Source organism: Branchiostoma floridae, chromosome 13 (assembly GCF_000003815.2).
Source record: "Branchiostoma floridae strain S238N-H82 chromosome 13, Bfl_VNyyK, whole genome shotgun sequence".
Classification (NCBI taxonomy): Eukaryota; Metazoa; Chordata; class Leptocardii; order Amphioxiformes; family Branchiostomatidae; genus Branchiostoma; species Branchiostoma floridae.
In genome coordinates, this window is record NC_049991.1 from 11863526 (window position 1) to 11884001 (window position 20476).

The 20476-nt window shown below is 41.9% G+C and overlaps 1 protein-coding gene across 1 annotated transcript in view; it reads left to right on the plus strand.

The window, feature by feature from the left end:
• The window catches only part of LOC118428454 (G protein-activated inward rectifier potassium channel 3-like), a 54959-nt gene that overhangs the window by 19473 nt on the left and 15010 nt on the right, over positions 1-20476 (plus strand). Inside the window, 2 exon segments of the mRNA XM_035838520.1 lie at positions 1747-2588; positions 2590-3288. Coding sequence (XP_035694413.1) covers positions 1860-2588; positions 2590-3261 — 1401 coding nt within the window. The 5' untranslated portion in view covers positions 1747-1859 and the 3' untranslated portion in view covers positions 3262-3288.

Genomic DNA, 20476 nt, shown 5'->3' on the forward strand with positions numbered 1-20476 from the left:
AAAGGTGTTTTTTTGCCGCTGTTACTTTGATCAGAGCTTGAGTGTTTGAGACTTCCAGAGTTTCTGTCTTGCATCGTGGTAATCGCCGGTTTAGATTAAGCGTCTGTACTTATCCTCGTCACATCTTGTACAGGTATTTGTATCACTTCCTATCTGTCTGTAACTTTTCCCATTATACATTAACAGTGTACTGAATGAATATTACATCAACTGTAAACTGGATCTGGTATTTGCATTTGTTTGGAGAGAGCACACTAGCTATATATTAACCAAAGCATCATATTGACATACCGAGCCTGATCCATTAGATCATAGTGTCACAACATTTGCCAAAACTCTGATATCTCAAACTCTGCTGGCCACTTTTGATAAGGTCAGACCAACTGGATGTTGACTGAATGTTGACAGACCCTATATGAACACACCTGAACAAATTTGGCTCTGAAAGTAGGTTAACTATATAGATAAGTTTTATAACTATGTACAACAAACGTAGCTTAACAGATATGGCCACATGTACATCCTTTATGGACTGTATCACATTGATAGCTCACCAGATTTTGACCTATAAATGATACAATGCATAAGTAGTCTTCGAGTCCTCTTATTCCAGTGACTGAACAATTTTCCTCGTTAAGGAGTTGATTTTAATGGTAACAGGTACATCTCTCTCTACATGTGTATTTATTGGTATTCAAAAATATTGTCAATTCTGTAGAGAAGTGCCTAATCTTGAATTTGTAAGTAAAATACATTTCTAGTCATGCAGATGTATAGGTGGCTCCTTGTTGTTACAGTAAATTGTGACTGGTTTAGGCTGAGATCCATGGCATACTTCCAAGGACTTGAAGGTAATTCACGGGAATGATAACAAGGACCTTCCGGTATTTGCTAGAATTACAGTGACACAGCCTGACCAAGGGAGAGTACGTGTCTGTTTTCTGCATGGTGCGCGTTACCAGGCTACGGGTGGTTTAGACAGAAAACCGTTATATAGTCGTGTTACTGTTCTTGTCCATTATGTCTCTGGCTATGGTATTTTTAGGCTGTGTTAAGAGTTTTTTTCCTCAATTTGTGTGCTTCCATCTTGGACCTGGTCATGCAACCCTTCAACATAAGAGTTAGACTGACCAGGTGCAGGTACCCTGGGAGCCAGCCGGGATCGGGCAGCTAGGACAGTTTATTCGGTGGCCCAAGACAGTCAGGCCCTCCCGATCTCCTATTAGTGTCCTGGCAGTTTAAGCCCGATGAGGTCCACCTGCCCTAGCGATAACTCCTTCAGGCTTAAACTCCCGGAGCGCTTATGTGAGATCGGCGGGCTGACTGCCTTGGCTCACCGAACAAAAACTCGCTAGCTACCCGGTCCTGTCTGGCTCCTAGGGTAAGGTGCAGGGGGGATGTGTAACGTTGCTGTGGATTGACTCTCCTGGTCAATTATTTCCCTTTTCGATCCATATCCCAGGAACGGCTGGTTTAGACTTATGTTGTACACTCACGATTGCTCATGATGTAGGTTTTATTTTTTGGGTTGATCAATGTCAGTTCCTATCAACAGAAGTTGAACTTGATGATAATAATGCATGTAGAACTTAGGAGCATGTATTTGCTATTTTTCTTGTCTTCTAGTATTACATAACAAAGTTAAAGAAAGATAAAGCAAAGCATACAAGCATATGAAAGAATCGTGTAGTGCTAGCATTGTGTAGCTATGGCAGCAGAATAACAAAAGTTCATTTGTTTTTTCAGGAGAAGCTCTGAAGCTACCAGCATACTGGGAAGTAAACCCGTGTGTCAACATGGAACTGTGAAGCCAGTGAAGGTCAGCACTGGCTCAGTCTAAAGGATTTGAAGCTTACAATATGCCAGAGTTTCACGGAAATAAAGATCGCTCATATTTCACGATGGATGGTGGGCCCACGAGGAACGGGCGGATCCCTCGCTCCCCGCCTCTCCATCAACACAGTCAGATGAGCCTCATCTCCGACTCCAGCACTCCGGGGGAACGCACTCCCATGAAGAAAGCCTCCATGACGTCATCGGAGGCCGTGGTGCGGCGGCGCTGGCCACGCTTCGTGAGTAAGGACGGGACCTGCAACTACAGGAACCACCACGTTCCCATGTACAAGAGGAGGTACGTTCGGGACTTTTTCACCTCCCTGGTGGACCTGAGGTGGAGGTACAGCATCATCGCCTTCTCTGCTGCGTTCGTCTTGAGCTGGTTCTTATTTGGAATTGTTTGGTACATTGTAAGCTTAGTACATGGAGACTTTGCCCATGTTGATGACCCTGACTTCCAGCCATGTGTCAGTGAGATGAGGGACTTCACGTCCTCCTTTCTCTTCTCACTGGAGACACAGACAACGATCGGCTATGGTTCTCGCCACGCACGAGACAACTGTGGCTTTGGTGCCTTCCTCGTAGCTTTCCAGTCCATCGTGGGACTCATCATCGACACATTGATGATTGGCGTCTTCCTCACAAAGCTTGCCAGGCCAAAGAAACGTGCGCACACTTTGCTGTTTAGCGAGCAAGCTTGCATCGCTAACAGGGACGGAAAACTCTCACTCATGTTCCGTGTCGCTGACATTTCGTAGGAGTCACATTGTAGAAGCCCACGTTTCGCGTTCTTTGTTGTTTCGACACCACAGAAAAACTATGGAGGGCGAGGAACTCTATTTGAACTTTGAAGACGTCAATGTCGGATTCGACAAGGGTACAGACCGTGTCTTTCTCATCACCCCAATTACAATTGTTCATGAAATCGACAAGGAGAGCCCGTTCTATGACGTCTCCGAGGACAGCCTGGCGAAGGAAGACTTTGAAGTAGTTGTCCTGTTCGAGGGTATCTTAGAAAGCAGCAGCTACACGCTTCAAGCCAGGACCTCGTACCTGGCAGACGAGATCATGTGGGGTTACCACTTTGATAACATGGTGACCTGCTCAGAGTACGGTTACGAGGTGGACTACAAAAAGTTTAACAAGACACACCCAATCCCCACCCACGAGTACAGTGCACGGATTCTCGATGCACACCGGTCGTCCCTGTCCCTGGACAGAGACGTGGACAACAACAGGCAGGGAAAGACCCACGTAGACAGGGTAAGAGATGACGATGACAGGGGAGTGGACTCTAAGAGACTCTCCATGGCACTGGCCTATGAGAATGAAATACACACGATGGTGTGCAGCAACAATGAGTGGGGACAAGGTGATCATACGGCGGTAGAGAATGGAAAAAAGGTGACCTGCACAAAGCTGTAGTGGACAGGGAAGACAATGGAAATGGAGGTAGGTTGTCTTTTTTATCCTCTCATACTTACTATGTGTGCATGTCTGTACTGTACTGTGAACTTTGCAGTAGTTCTTATTGTCAGTGTTTCGGTATACTTACTACAAGCAGTACATCTAGCAGATATTTAGGATTCAAATTTTGAATAAGCCCAGCAGGAGATGGTGAAGAGGATGGAACATTACAATGTTGGCAATGGTTTCAGAAAAAAAAGTAAAGGTTCAACTTGAGAAAGCAGCAATGCCAGTTTCAGACGGGGGATCCATTTGTCTCCTAGTAACGTACAATTGTTATTTGACACATTATTATATCTTCAGAATCTACACCTACACTTCTTCATGTGAGCACGTGTGCATCTACATCTGCATGTTACACACAGTCTAAGTACTCAGTGAACAGGATTTATTCCATTGTCACGCTGCTAACACCTTACTTCCTCAGGCGCTTAGAAGTCGCAGGTGGTCTACTGGAAGCAAACTTTACTGATCTTAATGCTGCTAGCTGTAATAACTTTCCCCACCCTTTAGAATTTACAGATTGTAAGTAATGCCCCGAAGCATACAATTTCTATAAGACAAAAAACTGTTCAAACAGTTCACTGAGCCAGACATGTGCAACGTGCAAGTGTAATGTACATTCCTAATATAGCTGTAAGGAACAGTACCTGTCAGTCATGTAAATTACATCAGTGTTGGGTGGAAAGCTTTAATGTAGACCTTTGCACCCATTTATGGCTATGGGCAGTCAAAAGGTGAAGGTAAGATTTTGCATGATCATGATGATGGCTGTTTTCTGTACTGCGTCAACATACCATATCTTTACAATGTTACATGCACAACCTGTGGACAAGGGCTGGTCATAAAATCATTGATACATCAGATAATAGCAACAAATCACTTTTTACGGTACTTAAGATGTTATTGTTCTAGGACAGAGAGTTGGGAAACCTTTGAAAGTGTGGGGGAATTTGAATGTTGTAAAATGTGTCCCAAGCATCATTTTTATTGTATGAATATGTTGACAACATTTTGGAAGGGCGGGCTTTACAAAAACTTATGACGTCAGAAGGTACTGGAAACTGGCTAAAGCATTGTCAAGGCAACTTCTTCCTTGAAGAATAACATACAGGAATGTCAATGTTGTTTATCCTTTTTACTGTCCAAACATGTACACACCATTATTACACTTGACCTTTTTGAGGGACGGTTAGCACAGGGAATTGTGATGTCAGAAAAAAAGGTGTGAGCAATCAAAAGTTGCTGGCAACAAACCAGGGTTGGACAATTAAGTTTTCTAAAATCAACTTGTCCTATCGGGCAAGTAAATCTTATCGGGCAAGTAAATAAAAGATTTACTTGCCCGAACGAACTTTTCACATGCCCAAAATTCAAATGTCACTTTTAATTTTCTATGCATTTTCACTTACAGCAATGGAATTCTTATTATTGCCTCTATTTTTCCATGTTGACCATTGCTTGGTGTCATGACTGTAAAAAGTATATAAAAATCTCACTCAATGGAAAAATCTTATTTGCCCGATCGGGCAAGTGGGGTAGGTCATGCACTTGCCCGATCAGCACTTTCAAAGTTTCACTTGCCCTGGACAACAAGGCTAGTGGACTTGTCCAACCCTGTAACTTAAAGTGTAAGATCATTGTTTGGACAGGTGACTTGCTAAAGGATAAAATACAGTCTAACCTCTACTACAAGTACAAGTACCTGCACTACCACCTCTAAATGAGGACTACCTTGACACTTTTTGGTGGTCCCTTAGATAATTTATCCCATTGACAAAAGCATTAGGAATCCTGTATATAGTGCCCACCTGTCCACATAGACCAAGGTTTTATTGGTCCCATAAGTGGTCTTGGGGTGTGAAACTATGTCATGATACCACTGACGTAAACATGTTCCTTTTAAAATTTTGATGTGGCAAGTAGAGTCAACAGGTCAAACATAAATAAACAATTAGCAGTGCAACAAGGAAAGCACATCACCGCATTGTTGCTGGTGTATGCAAGTTCACAGTCCTTTTTGGATTTTACATCCAACTTTTCCTAAATCATAAGGAAAATTTGTCACCCTAGGTGATCCTGACAAGCCTGAGCACCATCCTCCATAGTGAACGCTGGCTCAATACTTAGCAAACAAAAGAATTGAGCCAGCGGTCACTATGGAGGATGGCACACAGCTTATATACCGACATCTCTGGCAGTCCATGGATAAGAGATAAAAAATTAGAGACTCATAAAAGATTAAATAGCGGATGCAGAATTAAGACAGTTCATGATTGGGTTTATGTTTTTGTTATGTTTATGTTATTATATATGATTATGTGTAGTTAACAGTATATATAATTATGTGTACTTATGAGTATGGGAACTGACAAAATACACTAAAACATTTCAATTACCTTTGATACAGAACATAACTTTGAACCACCATTCCATCTTGTATTTAGCCTTCCTTTCTGCATTTCTCGTCTTCTATTTGTAATGTTGCAGGAGCCTTCTGAACATGTAAGATTGATACACAGCCTTGGTGCAGAGAAAGACTTTGTGTTCAGACTACTGAGGGACTGTTTGTTGTTATGCTAGAACTAACCTCTCTGCTTCACTGGCAGGACTTTTACCACACAGTGTCACTTGCTTTTAGGACAAGTCAACCAGGTGACAGTCGTCTCTGGTGTGTGACCAAGTCTATATGGACAATTCTTCCTGCCATCTTCAATATTCCATGTAAGATATGCTTGACGGCTTCTCTATCATGTCCCATTTCATTACATGTTTGTTCTTGTAATGGTTACACAAAGCATGGGAAAAGGGAATACTTTTCAACTGGACGTGTGACCTTCAGACTTCAGTCAAAATTCTGACTGTGTCAAACATGTGTACGCAGACATGGGTCCATCAATTTTGTACATCTCCCTTGTTAGGGAGAGGGTAAAGGTAGGGACTGGCCATGGTACAGAGGTGGCCAGGGTTGCAAGGCATGTTTACCTTTGGTAAGGTTATTAGCAGACAAGGCGTGTATAGGAAGATTATCATATGGAAGCCAAAATACAAACTCACGTAAATGTAGTCCATGAAGAGCAGGCTATTAACCAACATAAGATAAAATGTACAAAAATAAGCATTATTTATACAAAGCTTTAGTTTGTAATATTACGTAAAGAAATTTTAGATAAACTAATGACTTGTCCCCCATCCTTTGTTAGAAACTGCTAATGTTCATAACAATATGCTGTTTATGGAGAATAAGCCATAATAATGAATGCAGATAGAATTTTTAGATTGCTGCTATCTCCCTGGGGATATTGCCAATCACAGAATTCAAAAGGTCGACTGACTGGTGCTAATTTGATTATTGTTAGTAGTGGACAAAAATAGAGTAACAAAATGTATGGAGATATGGGGGGACGTTGCCTGGTTACCAATCCACGATTCAGGCGATTGGTGTAAGCCAGCGGTAACTATGGAGGATGGTACAGGCTGTGATGAGGGGGGATATTCTCAGAGCGATTGTTGCAGTGGAAAATGGGAACATTTCCTGACTACAGGACATCACTGACAGAAGGCTGTGACTGAGAAATCTGATGGTTAGAAAATGTGGACCACACATTTGCAGGAGATTGTTGGAGATGGTATGGCGGGCTGGTATAAGCAAGATTTAATCAGGCTAGGGAGATTTCTGACTCAGTAAGAATACTTGTTCTGGTATTCAGCCAGGAGATCTGCAGGAGACGCAGCAGTCACATTCTAACATTCCTTATGATTTTCCCTGCTAATAGATGGCTGTAGATCATGTTTTAGGTTCCAGACAGTGAAGTCTTTTCTGCATCTATTGCACACTGTAAAAGTTTCCATTAATTCGAGGCAATGGACATGTTGTCAGTCACTGCTATTAATAACAGTAAAGATAAAGGATATCAGCCTAAGGATTACAGACCTCAGCCTTGAAAAACAGCCCAATTAATTAAGACGTAATTCAGGCGACTAGTGTATGACTGGTGAAACATGCTGATAACAGGATCAAAATGGATGCTCATTTGCTGCGTAGACATAATGGCTCATTTTAAATGGGACAGAATTGCAGAAAATTACCCTACTGGAAATGTAAAAAGTCCATTGAACTCATTATGTACAAAATGTAATTGTGGATCACATTAATCATAGTTGCGGTTTTGAATCATCTCCAGCATTTGAATCATCACCAGCATGTCAGATGAATATATAAGGTAACTTCTATGTCAGTATGTATACAAGTAACAGTATGTGGACAGTTGAGATCCAGTTCTGGCTCAGAAGGTAGGACAAATACTTTTCTCTTCCGGCCTATTTCCTACTGTTATCACACCACTGGTGCAGGGGTTACAGTCCTTCTTGAGGTAGGCACGAGATGTCTTAGACAGGAGTGATGGGAAGTGGAGATGTCCAAAATTGCAGTGAAAAAGATACCCTTCATACCAGACATGGGTAGTTTAGTAGTAGCTTTCCTTCTAGTCTGAGGTGTAACACAAACTGTAGCTAGCCCCTCTCCAAGGAGGCTGCTATCAGCGAGATTTAATCAGGCTACTTTTCTCCAAGCAGGGGTTTTACTTTTTAGTCGGGAGAATCATTGCTGCGGGAATCTCCCATTTTACCTCCTTTCACCTCCGGCACACAATGTGAAAGGAGGCAGCCGTAAAATTCATTACCACTACCATTCCTCCAGCCTGAAACCTCTGCTTGGAGAAGAGTACCAGTAGTGACTTCCTTGTCTCGATCTACCAGACCACTACCCATCCGAATAGTAGAGGACTTTGGCCAAGCTAGGAATAAAACTAAAGCCTAGTACTAGATGTTATTTGGCCTAGTAGGAGTAAACTGACTGGCCAGCTGATAGACTACAAAAGACTGGCGACTTTTGAAATAAATTTAACCCAAGAATAGCAGTCGGCAATGGAGAGGTGCCTGACTTCTGTGTTTGTTCGAAGGTATCCAAAACCAGCTTGGTATCCCTTTTCATTCATTTTTATTCAAGTTTCATTCTTTCACCTTATTTTTTCTGTGAATCAGCAGTAACCCACTGTTGGCTTTTGGATGATTTACAAGTAGTCAGATAACATGCAGGCCTGGCAAACATCGTCAACATGTACAGGTAATTTCCCCCACCTGTGTGTTCACAGCGGGGCCTGTGATAGCTTCCATTGGTAAACACTGCAGGGTAAAGGTAAATACCATCTCAAGTGTTATATGGCAGCTTATGAAGTTTGTTCTGCTCTTGAACCCTGACAACTTTGTCCAATGTGGTCATATATTCATTAATTTGTCCTGTCATATTTCTTATTTGCAGACATGGCAGCATAATCAAAATGGCAGCATATCATATTACATGTCTGACACTCGGTCTGGAATACTGTAATTACTTCTGGCATGTACATATCATAATTCGACATTTCACAACTGCAGACTGCTACATAATTTAGTAGTTAAAATGTCAGTAGACAGGGAATGAAGTCAACTTTATGGGATGGGCTGTTAAGCACTGCTAGGTAGCTTTTAATATTTCAGGCATAAATAGGCACAAATTTGCTTATCATAGCACTGTCTTATTGCCAATAGATAACACGGAGACACTATCCATATGCTGTATACTGAAATGTGTTCATTTGTCCTCATCTGACCTTGGCTTTATAGATGGTCTTGACCATGTGTTAGATAGATGTGGTGTGTTTTATGTATGAGGCTTTAATATGTATGGTCTTGCCAGTAGGCTTCACTGAACATCTTACATCTTCAAGTTTATTAGACTTAACAGTACATTCAGTGAAGGCAGAAATAAAATTTTGGTATTGAATGGTTAAGTATGAAAAGTTAAAGCATTGTGGAATTTGTGGTATATACACTTGAGGCTTCCTTTGTGAAAGTGTTGTTGACACATCACTGCTTAGGGTCATTGACTGTACTACAACGTCAGCTGCCCATAAACATAATGTATGAAAAATTTATTTATCATGTGTTTTTCTACATTCTTGATGATAAATGTAGGAAAGATTAAGTAGCTTCCTTTCTTCCACAACACAAATAGTAGAAATTCTGTTCAGTATAAAAAAAGTGGGGATGACGTAAGTGTATCAATTATACAATTCTAATGAAAAGGTTATGCATGTGAATAAGTAAGCCTCAGACATTTTTTAAAGAAACCGACAGATTAGAGATGGTTGTGACACCAGGAAATACACCGTTCTTCAAAAAACAAGGTAACAGCATGTGTAAAAGGGACCACTTGGAAAGGTTTGCATAATGTATATCATAGTATTCAATGATTCATGACAGATAAAAAGTGACACACGAGAGCATGTTGCTTGTAGGTGACAATGGTGTGGGAAAGTCTGTAAAGAATATAGCTTATAGGGCTTATTCACGTGACGTCATCACTCCTGCCCTCCGTCAGTGGCTATCTTGGGGTCTCTCCCTGCAGCGAAGTTTTTCGGTGTCTGTAAGTCTCTAATTGTCCGGGGAAAGTGTTTGACTGTGCAAAGAGCCTCCAACCTCACCTCCTCTTTTTACTACAAAAGTCTGTAAAGAAAATAGAATACAACAGCTGTGACCTCCATCAGGACATGTGTAACTGTTTTCTATGGTGCTACAGTAGAACTTCCAGGTTTTCTGGACATGTATTTGGTCATGATAGATAGCTGTTGGGGCAGGGAGTAAGTGGTATAAGTTGGGGGCGATTATCAGGTTCTTCAGAACTGCAGGGGCCGATGTTGTTGGAGAATAGCTCAAAAAAGGGTTGATGGATCATCATGATTTTTGGAAAGCCGAAGTCATGCTTGTTATACATTTAGTAGCTTCCTTGTTTCTCTTTCTCTCTTAATGATATCTCCTCCTTCCTGTAAGTTTCTATATTTCTGCTTCTATCTTTGTTGGAATTTCATGTTTGACTTTTATCTTTCATGTGTCAGGAGATACTGATAATTTACAGGTATTGAATTGGTAAAGCATTTCATATGGCCATATCTGTGTTTCTTGTAATTATAAACCACATGAAAAATTTAGTGATATGCATTGTCCATGCACATTGCTGTGACGTGTTGACCAGTATCCTCTTGTCATCAGTTCATTCATGAATACCAGTCTTGCCTCCAATCACCTATTCTATGGCTGTAACTCCAAGAACTAGGTTTTCCCCATCTCTGAAGTGGGACAGATTAGCCCAAGTCAGTGGTGCATTCATCAGTAGCATTGTCAGTCTGTCACTTATATAGTCAGGTAAGAGATAGATGACTCAATCCCTCTTGTTAGCCCATCTAATTCCCTTATGGGAAGGTCCCCAACGATCCCATGTCATCCTGTAAACAGTGTAAACTTTAAGCAGAAGGTGTGTGTAGTTTCAAGTTATTTATTGAGATTGAATTGAATACAATTTCTTTGAATTTATGATGGAGACAGATCATGAGTAGGTATCACCAAAAGGCAGGACCAATGTACTGTAATTCCTGTTTTATTAACGGTAACTTTATGTTCACGGTTTTCACGGTGACGTCTGTGCCGCGAAGTTATCATTGCCGTTAACAAATCATTCGTCTTTCGCCCCCCTCCCCCTTCTCCGCTACCATCCAAGTACTTAGAACTAGTACTTACTAGTACGTTACGAATGTCTTATCCATTCACACAACACACTTTCAACACGCAACGATCGCCACAATAACAACTCAAACACAAATTCTCCTCAAGAAATAAAACATTTATTCTACAAGCACAAAATTGTGTCATTTCTTTTACTTATGTTCATGTTTACGTTACGATAACATAAACCGCTATTTTGTTGACATCGCCGCTAGCAGGCAGCATGTGTACATTTACAAACTAAAAAACTACTACAGTGCCATTCAAGCAAGGAATTACTACAGGATCATCACTGAAAGTACTAGTACTAGTACAAAAAATGACTCGTATATTGGTACAACTACAGCTAGCGATACATAAAAAAAATGTTACAAAATGGCGGTACCCAAGCCAAGCGTTAGACAAAGGAATTTTCAACAAAGTCGCGGAATTTCAGGTGATGAGTACAAATAAACCAGCGAATTTACTGAAATACCAGTATGTTGTAAAAGTAAATGAAAGATACAAGCACTGTGAAATTTACGGCAGCATAGGATTACTAGTAATTCTAAGTTCGATTTCACTTACGGCGTCACACTGAGAAAACAACAACAATGGCGGCCTTCTTCTTAAACTTTCAAGGATTCAAGTACTAGTACTAGGAAATACAAGGATTAACTAACAACATTTTTACAATTGGTATTTGCATGGGTTATTATACATAATATTGCACAACTTACAGCACATGATAAAATCACTGTAATGTGAAATTTAGTAAATTAGGGCAGCATAGGATCAATCCTAAGTTCGAATTTTCAGTTACGGCGTCACATGAAAACAACAAAAATGGCGGCCTTTGAATTCTTCTAAACTTTCGACAGTACGTAAGTTACGGTAACGTTACATGTGTAGAACTAAAGGTATCAATGATTAACTAACAAACATTTTTACAATCCGTATTTACATTGGTAATTGTACAGAATACAAGTACTAGTATTACAACTTACAGCGGTAACTGTTAACGCACCTTCTCCACGGCGGCTTGGATTCCGGTGCGCTGCCAGCCTCGGAGGATGAGGTCCTTCTTGCCGCCCAACCTGTCCATCGCGCCGAGGAGCCAGTTGGCGTGGAGAGGTTTCAGGGTACTGAGTCTCAGATCAACCTTGGCATCGTCGATTGTGTTCTGCTCGATCTCCTTCGCCACTGACTCCGCGTAGTAGGTCATGAAGCTGGACTTCATATCCTTCTTCAGTGCGTCGTTCAGACCGCCATCTGCGTCAAGCGGCTGGAGCTCGCCCGTGCAGCTCGCCGGCACGAACACCGGGATGACGTTGGCCTCTTGCAGCTTGGTCAGGACAGATTCAGTTCGCTGTGCCTTATAAACGTCGAAGATGTCCAACCCTTTCTGGTTTTCCTGCAGTCCCAGTCGTTCGCGCTGGCCAGCCATGTAGGGTGAGATGATGGTATCCACATACCGCTTCATGCTCTCCTCGGTCGACCAGTGGGAGGGGGTGTGGTGCACGTCCCACTCCTCGGGGAAGGGGAAGTTCGGGTGACAGGCCTCGGTCTTCCCCTGGTAGAGGACCTGGGGAGGGAGGAGTTCTCCCGCCAGGCTGATGGTGAGCAGGGCGGTGATCTGGCGTTTGTCTTCGAGTCCCACCACCGCAACCTGGCGGGATCCAGCCTCCTCTAGCGTCCACCCTCCCACCGGAACGATCGGCACTCCCGTCTGATCCCAGTTCACGATCATGTCAGCCGGAATGTTGTGTTTGCGGACCGCCTCCTGGATTCTGGCGTAGAACTCGTCTCTGGTTTCTTCATAGTCCGTTGGCAGCTTCCTGGCAGCTTTTGTCGCCTTTCTCTGAACGTACTTCATACGGTTGAGCAAAGAGTTCGCCCAGGCTTGCGTGATTTCGATGGGCCCGCCAAACTCTGACAGGAGGCTGCGGTCCTTCTGCAATACGATACCCTTGGCGGTCGACATGACGAGGCAACGGTTGACCACGCCCCCGCTGTCTCGTGTGCTGCGGATGAATTTCTGCACGTCGGCGTCCAGGTCTCCCAGCTTCAGTGGTTTCCCCACGTTTTTTCTGGGGAAACTTGCGATGTCGTTCGTGCCCTGCCGCTTCACTTCCTTCTCGTAGCTTCTTTTGATGGAGCGGGCGGTGGATTCGTTGATCTGCTTCCCCACTTCCTTGGACATCTTCTCAGCCGCCTTCTTAGGGCCGATTTCAATGCAGAGTTTTGCAATCTTCGCCCTCGTTTCTGGAGTGTACTGCCCGTAGCTGCCACGTTTCCTCTTGCGGCTGATGGCTTCCCTCATCGCCTTCTCCACTTCCTTATTGACGGCGGCAGTGAGGTGCGGATCGTCCGTGTCGGCGGGATTCGGCAGGCCGGTAAATGTTGGCGGCTGCAGGGAGGGATTGGCCTTCTTCAACCAGCTCAGCACTGTTTCGGTGTTGTCGTCGTCTCTCGTCGAATTCACAAAGGAATGAACCAGACATGAGTCCGGGTCTTGATTTATAGCGTGAACGTCTGTGTTGTCTACAATTGTATTTTTAATAATAATAGTATTAAAGTCTTTTGAAGCAACGCACAAGCGACTCTAAAACCTATGAAGCTACCGCCGACGCGCTGGGGACGCACAGGTAGATTGTTTTACAAAAGCTTCTACGCACCCACCTGTCTGTTCTTATTTATGTTTCCTTCACACCTCGGTCTGTAAATTACCGACCTGGCTAGTGTTTTATTTATGATTCATTCACACCTCCGTCCCTTTCTGTAAATCCCGCGGCATAGCCGCCTTGGCTGTTGTTCCTTTCACACCCCAGTCAAGTTCTGTAAATTACCGACTTTCTTTTGGTGAACCGCCGCCACCGCGAACATAGAGTGCCGTTAACACTTCATTTTTTCTCACACCGCGAAATTTTGCTACCGTTAACATAAAGTGAATTACAGTATATTTGGCTTCATTATTGCAAAGCAAGATATAAAGTTAAAAAAGGAAACCCATAGACTTTGATGCTACTTTCATGGTACATTTATGGAAGACTTGTGTGAAGTTTTCAGATGAAACTTTATCATACAGGCTACGTAGCATCCAGACTTATCATTACCGTTCAACTGTTATCCTCTACAGATATACTGGGTTGATGTTGATATATCATTGAACCATCATGGACCAAGAAAGATAAAATAGACCAAATAAGTTCAGACACATCTGTCCTTTGATGTATGTCTAACTTTATCAGGAGGTATTTTAGAAGGGGAAGTTATCGTAGCCTGGTGAACTTTTCCGATAATTGGTCTATCATACTTGGGTATTTTTCAACCATCAAAATGTTCCCTAGGCTATAAGATATTCTTCTGATTGTGTTGGCACTGGATATAATGGATGCAGGGCATGATGTAGTCTTACTATATTCTGCTGAAGAAGATATTCAGTGTAATACTAGACAACAGCCAGAAAATACAGCTCCTCCCCCTCGCGGCCTTGCCATGTGGAAATAATTCATTTGAGATTCCTAATCATACATTGAATCTTATGCAATGTTCCAGTACAAGTAAAGCATTGTGTGAGCACTGGTGTGGGGTGGCAGTGTGATATAGTGAGGTTGATGAATGATATGAAATGAAGTGACCATTTACTCTTAAGGAAAGTGGGACAAAAGCTTATTACTTCATTCTGACTTGGACGCTCAATCACTAACCTGTACATGTACCGAAATTAATGACTCCTTGATACAGAATGCTTGATTCTAGCTAAGGAGGGGCCAGTAGATAAGGAGCATCATCCATTAATTAAATTACAGAAGGACAGCTAACATGAGAGTCCTCTTCACTTACATACATGTATTGATTTTACTATGTCTTCTAGATTAAGACATTGTCATCTAATCAACAGGAAAGGACACTTTGTTGCAAAGTTTGCCCTGATTTGCAGTGACACATCTGGTCACTTAAGAAATTAAATTCCTGTTTTCTTTAGTAGAATCTGATTGATGAATCAAACTGACCAAGGAAGTACACTCACTGTTGGGTTATTGTTTCATGTAAAAGTAAGTGATTTATCTGCATTTTGTTTCTCAGTTAAAAGCTGGTTCAAAAATGGATCATCTACACTTAGTTCCTTTTCAATAAAGAGAAAAGAATACTTCAGCCATTCATATCTTGTATTCATGCCAAAAACGTTTCCTCTCAGTCATAGCTGTGGAAGACTGCTAAAGCAGTTGGAACATTCCATCACAAATAGCCCCCTATCAAGTTGTGATGGTATGACAGTTACATACACCAGTACAGGAATGCCTCCTAAGAGTTTAGTCCAGTACTGCAAGAGTGACACACACAGTAGTGAATACTTCCAATACTGTTTTATCAAATAACTTCCCTCCTTGACATAACTTTCTTGGACATTAAATTAGCAGTCTAAATGAACAATGCAGTTGAGCACTAGATGTACTGTGTGATACTACCGGTACATCACAGTTGTAAATGAAATTTGGCGTTTCAGTATTTATGTTCAAAAAATGTACTATTCATCCCACTAGTATGTCAACCTATTTCTAGTCATGAGCAAAATTGTGTACTTAAACCCAAATCACTGTACAGGACACTGTTCACAGGACACTATTTGAATGAAAGAGTCTTTGTGACTTGCAGCCTCATAGTCATAGATCAATGAGTTAGGGAGATTGTCCCAGTCACCACAAACACACACAAAGGGCTTGAATAGGAGAAGGAAGGTATAGAAAAGCACACAGATCTTCAATTAAATAATGTAATCACGATGGTGACTTTACTTTTGCTTGGTCAACTCTGGATATAATGTATTTTCTAAAATGTTTGTGGTGTCTTAGATACTCATAGTACAACAGTCTTTTAGATAACACATTTGATAATGCTGATTGCAATACTTGGATCATTCAGTGAGTGATGTTCATAGAAAATATAGAAACAGGCTATGGCATTTTGTATCTCTTACGATTCAATACAATGGGTCTATTTTTTAAACATCTGTTGTAAAACATGGAATGGAACTAAAAGTGAGAGAAAAAATGATTAAATTTAAGTGGCATCTACATAAGAAACACACACTAAGAAGAAACCACCTTAACATACAATGTAAACTGAGGTTGGAATTACTCAAGACCAGTGGTGAGCAGTTAACAGGGGATGCAGATGAGCAATTGTTGATCTCTGATTGGTTGAGCCTGCTATATGATATATCTTTGGGATGGAGTCACAGAAACCCAGTCTGACCATAAGGCGAACATAACTGTTACATGAACCAACATCCACTTTCCTTCAACATTCCTCACCATGAAGTCATGACAAAGCTCAGAACATATCATGATGTCATCCATAACAGAAAAACAAATATTTCCAGCCATGGATAGTGTTATATTTTGGGGTGAGGACAAGGTTTAACAGTACCAACAGGTGCAGCTTGGATTGTGGCTATATCCATGTCAGAGTTAGGAGATCAGTTGCACCAGTTTTACAAATACTAGCTACATATGCCAAACATGCTGCCCATCATTTGGGTAGACGTTGCTGATAGGGTGGTTCTGGTTGCACTATTCTAATGAAAACTTGAAAACAGATGATATTTGCACTGCTGTAGCTTATTCACAATCCTTCAGAAATCTGTACACAATTAATTAGACATAATTCGTCAATGATATCAACACTGTAGTTGTCACAAACGTACCTTATAGGGATAAAACATCATTAGTAGACTGTGATTCATCATTTGATACCATGAATGTACTGGCATCCTAAAGAGACAGTTCCATTTCATCCCAGCATGTGCATTACCCAAACAAAGAGTGTCCAAACATGGCTTTTGTACTACAAGCCATAGTAAAAGGCAAGTGATGTCAGTCCATCAGCATTTATGATACCCTACACCTCAGCCATCATCCATGGATATATGGAGATTTCCACTCACTGTTTACACAAGGCTGAAGGTCAGGAATGTGCAGGAAAATAAGATGCTGAGGATTGCCTGGACCTTCAATAACTCAACCTGGACAAATTATCAAAGCCTTGCAGGTCGTGTCGGTACATTTGGTCAGTACTGTCATGCGCGGATTTAGGGGGGGGCGCACCCGGCGCGCGCCCCCCCTTTGGCTGGACCCAAAAAAAAATTCGGCTGGACCACAAAAAAAAAAGGAATTCCACAAATAAATCCAGAAAATCAGCGAAAGTTTCAGCGAAGCGGCGACAATACAAAGCTGCTAACCAACAATACCAAGGCGCACTCCTCCCGCTTTTACTTCCTCATTGTGTCGGTCGTTGCGGGCATAGCCAGAATGTTTCGTAACCAGGACGTTGGCAATACTCCCGCCCTTCTTCGGAACTCGCTTATGTTCCATCTGACTCTAATATTGTTATTATACTTGCTATTTTGGTGCACTATTAGCCCATGTGGACTGAGCGACGCAAGATACAATGTTAAACATTCATTCATTCATACTGTGACGGTAAATGTCAGGACTAAAAATGTATCAAACTTACGATATGTCTCCGCTAAGGGACTTGACGATATTTACCGGGGGGGAGGGCTGATGCAAAATGGGTCAGGTAAAAAAAAAACGGCGATCTTTTCCACTACACATGTACGATATTTACACAAAAGAAACTAAATCAATGTTCTACTTGGTACATTTTAGTGATATCGTGACAAAAACCGCTTCAATACTGCTGTAATCATTCCAAAACGGGAGTTATTTCGGCCAACCAACAAACTTGCCGAAAAATTTTCGCGCCATCATATGCATGATTACGTCATATATGCACGCAGCAGAGAGCCCGCCGTCACGAAAGTAAACATCGTAAATAATGTTTTATCCCGTTGCCGTCCGTGAACTATTCCGTTTACAAAGAACCGATGCACACAGGATTGATATCGATACCAATTTTAGTCTTCGTAAACTTCGTGCGAACATGGAATTACACGACAGAGGCGGCTGCAGCAAATTTCTTATGGGGAGGGCGAACTATATTGACGTAATCCTAGGGGGTCCGGTGGCATGCTCTCCCGGAAAAATTTTGAAATCTTGACTATCTGAAACGATCTTTCCTAACTTTTGATGGACAAATTTGCTGGCAGACTAAGCTAAGTTTAATAGCCTTTCTAGTAGGGTTTTTAGCTTATATTATTGAGGGCGACGACGCCCCCAACGTATTTTCACAACTTTGAGCGCACGAGCCGTCGCAAGGTAGGTCTGGAGAAAAATGTTGAAATTTGAACCCTCTGAAACAGGATTTTCTGCACTTTGAGGGATAAACTTTGCTGGTAGACTATGCTAAATGTAATGACATTTCTGTCAGGGGAAAAGATTTTTGATGGCGACGAGCGCCAGAGCGTCGTGGGCGCCGGAGGCGCAAGCCGTCGCCAGGCACGTCCAGAGAAAAATTGAAATCTTGACCACCTGAAACTTCATTTCCTGCGTTTTAGGGGCACATTTTGCTTGTATTTTTAAGGCCCCGTTTTTAAAGGCATTTTTTTTTTCAATGGCCCTCCCCCCGGCTCAAGACATGTTTCGATGGCCGTTCCCCCATGCCAAAAATATGATTGTTGAATGTGAGATTGCTAACTATAAAAATCAGTGTTCTTTCGTTTATTATATTTGTTCAGCCCTAAAAGTCAGTGTTGATTTGTTGGTTATTTTTGCACAGAAATGGCTCTAAAATGCACCAGAGAGCCTCTTTATTTTAAAAAGTTCTCGGGGGAGGCCCCCCAAACCCCCCCAAAGAGAGGGGGGAAACCCCCCTCTCGTGCTCTCCCCCCGCGCAGCTTCGTCCACGACCTGAGGTGCGACAGCAAATGCGCCCCCCCTTTGCAAAATCCTGGATCCGCCCCTGTTTTTTCAGTGTAACCTACACCAGAAGTTATGGAAACGGAATGTTTTGAATCTGTTAAAAGAATCATCACAGAAATGGTATTTGTGGTGTTTAAAAGAATATTTGTATGTACCTTTCAAATTTAGAATTTATTAGCCTGGTATTTAACCTACTGGTATTATATCTGGATTAAATATTTGTAAAGATGAGGAAAGAGATTTGGCAGCTACTATAGTATTACAGGGCAGGCTAATATCTATAGGAAAGCTTCAATTTTGTGTGACCTCAGGTGAATGTCCCAATATGAATCACCTCAAGTCATCTGATGGTATCTTTCCAATATCAATGATCCATGATGAAGGAAACTACTTTTGGATCAACAACAACAACACAAGTCAGACTGATTCCTTATCAAAGTACAAACATACCACATTTCCCTAAGGGAACTGATGTCCCAATAGGTGAAACCAATGAGGATGGTATTCTAGTACTTAAATCATCCCATACAGGAAGTTTCAAGCTACACACTGACAGAAGTATAACAGGGAAGTGTACAACTGTGGTATCCCACACAAACTTGTGCATCTGTCCTACCCAACCATTGAGCAGCTGAACAGACACACTGATGTGTGTGACTTATGGTCATGTTGTGGTAGGAAAAGGAGCTCCTCTGAGGGACAGGAAAACAACAGCAGGCATGGCTGGTGCTACGGAGGGAATCCAGCCAATTTGTACAAAGTTTAAAATGTATTGACAAATTTGGTGTGGAAGAGCTTGTGACTGGAGATGATTATACTGTAGAGCAGGCATGTCTTGAGGTTACTACAAGTCATTGGGTTTATTTTTTGATTGATGAATGTGTCAGAAAACTATTCCAAAGTTTTGAAATTAGCAAGCTTCATTGTAATGAAGATGTAAGTTATGGCAAAGGCAAATATAATTATTTTTCAACAGTGGTACATGCATTATGTGTTCACATTTGAAAGTCAACATGAAGACCATTTTACAGGAAAATCATGCTATCTACTAGTATGTTTTACTCTCAAAAGATCTCAATGTTTGTACAAGTATGTGCACCTGGTCATTCACACCTGTGACAACAAGTTATCAGGCACCTGTTTGGGGCAGAGGACAGGATAACTGGAGTAGTTGGATTTGCATGGTATTTGATCCATCTAAATCTATAGTCTTCATATGCATGCAAGACCTTGGTTGGGATGATTCCTATTCCAGTGAGGGCCCATCCTGCCATGCTGGATGATGTAGTAGATGGTAAGGCTGACATGATGAATGTAGTCCAGCTGTGTGGCTGTGCCAAACTAGGCCGGCTCACACATCTGTCCCTGCCAACTCATGTCATCCCATTCATGGTGTCCCCTTTCAGAGAGAGTTATGTCCAGTCCTGACTTGGCAAGGCAGCTTCTGTTTACATTTAGGAGGAACAGTTTCAGTGCTGCCCCGACATGAATACCAATGGAAAAGTTTGGAACAACAATAGTTAATGTGGGCAGACAGATGGACAAAAGTTGTTGTCCAGATGGTGTATTAGTTGGAACATTCTATTTGTGTTGATAACTTTGTTGTCATATTACACTATCCCTGTATTCAGATGTACTCATTGCTAACGGGTTAATAGTAGGAAACACCATACTTGATGAGTGATGACATATTCACTCAATGCTGCTGTTCCACAGTGCAAGTCCTTGAAAACTTTGCTCATCTTGATAACTTTCAGTCATTGAGAAAA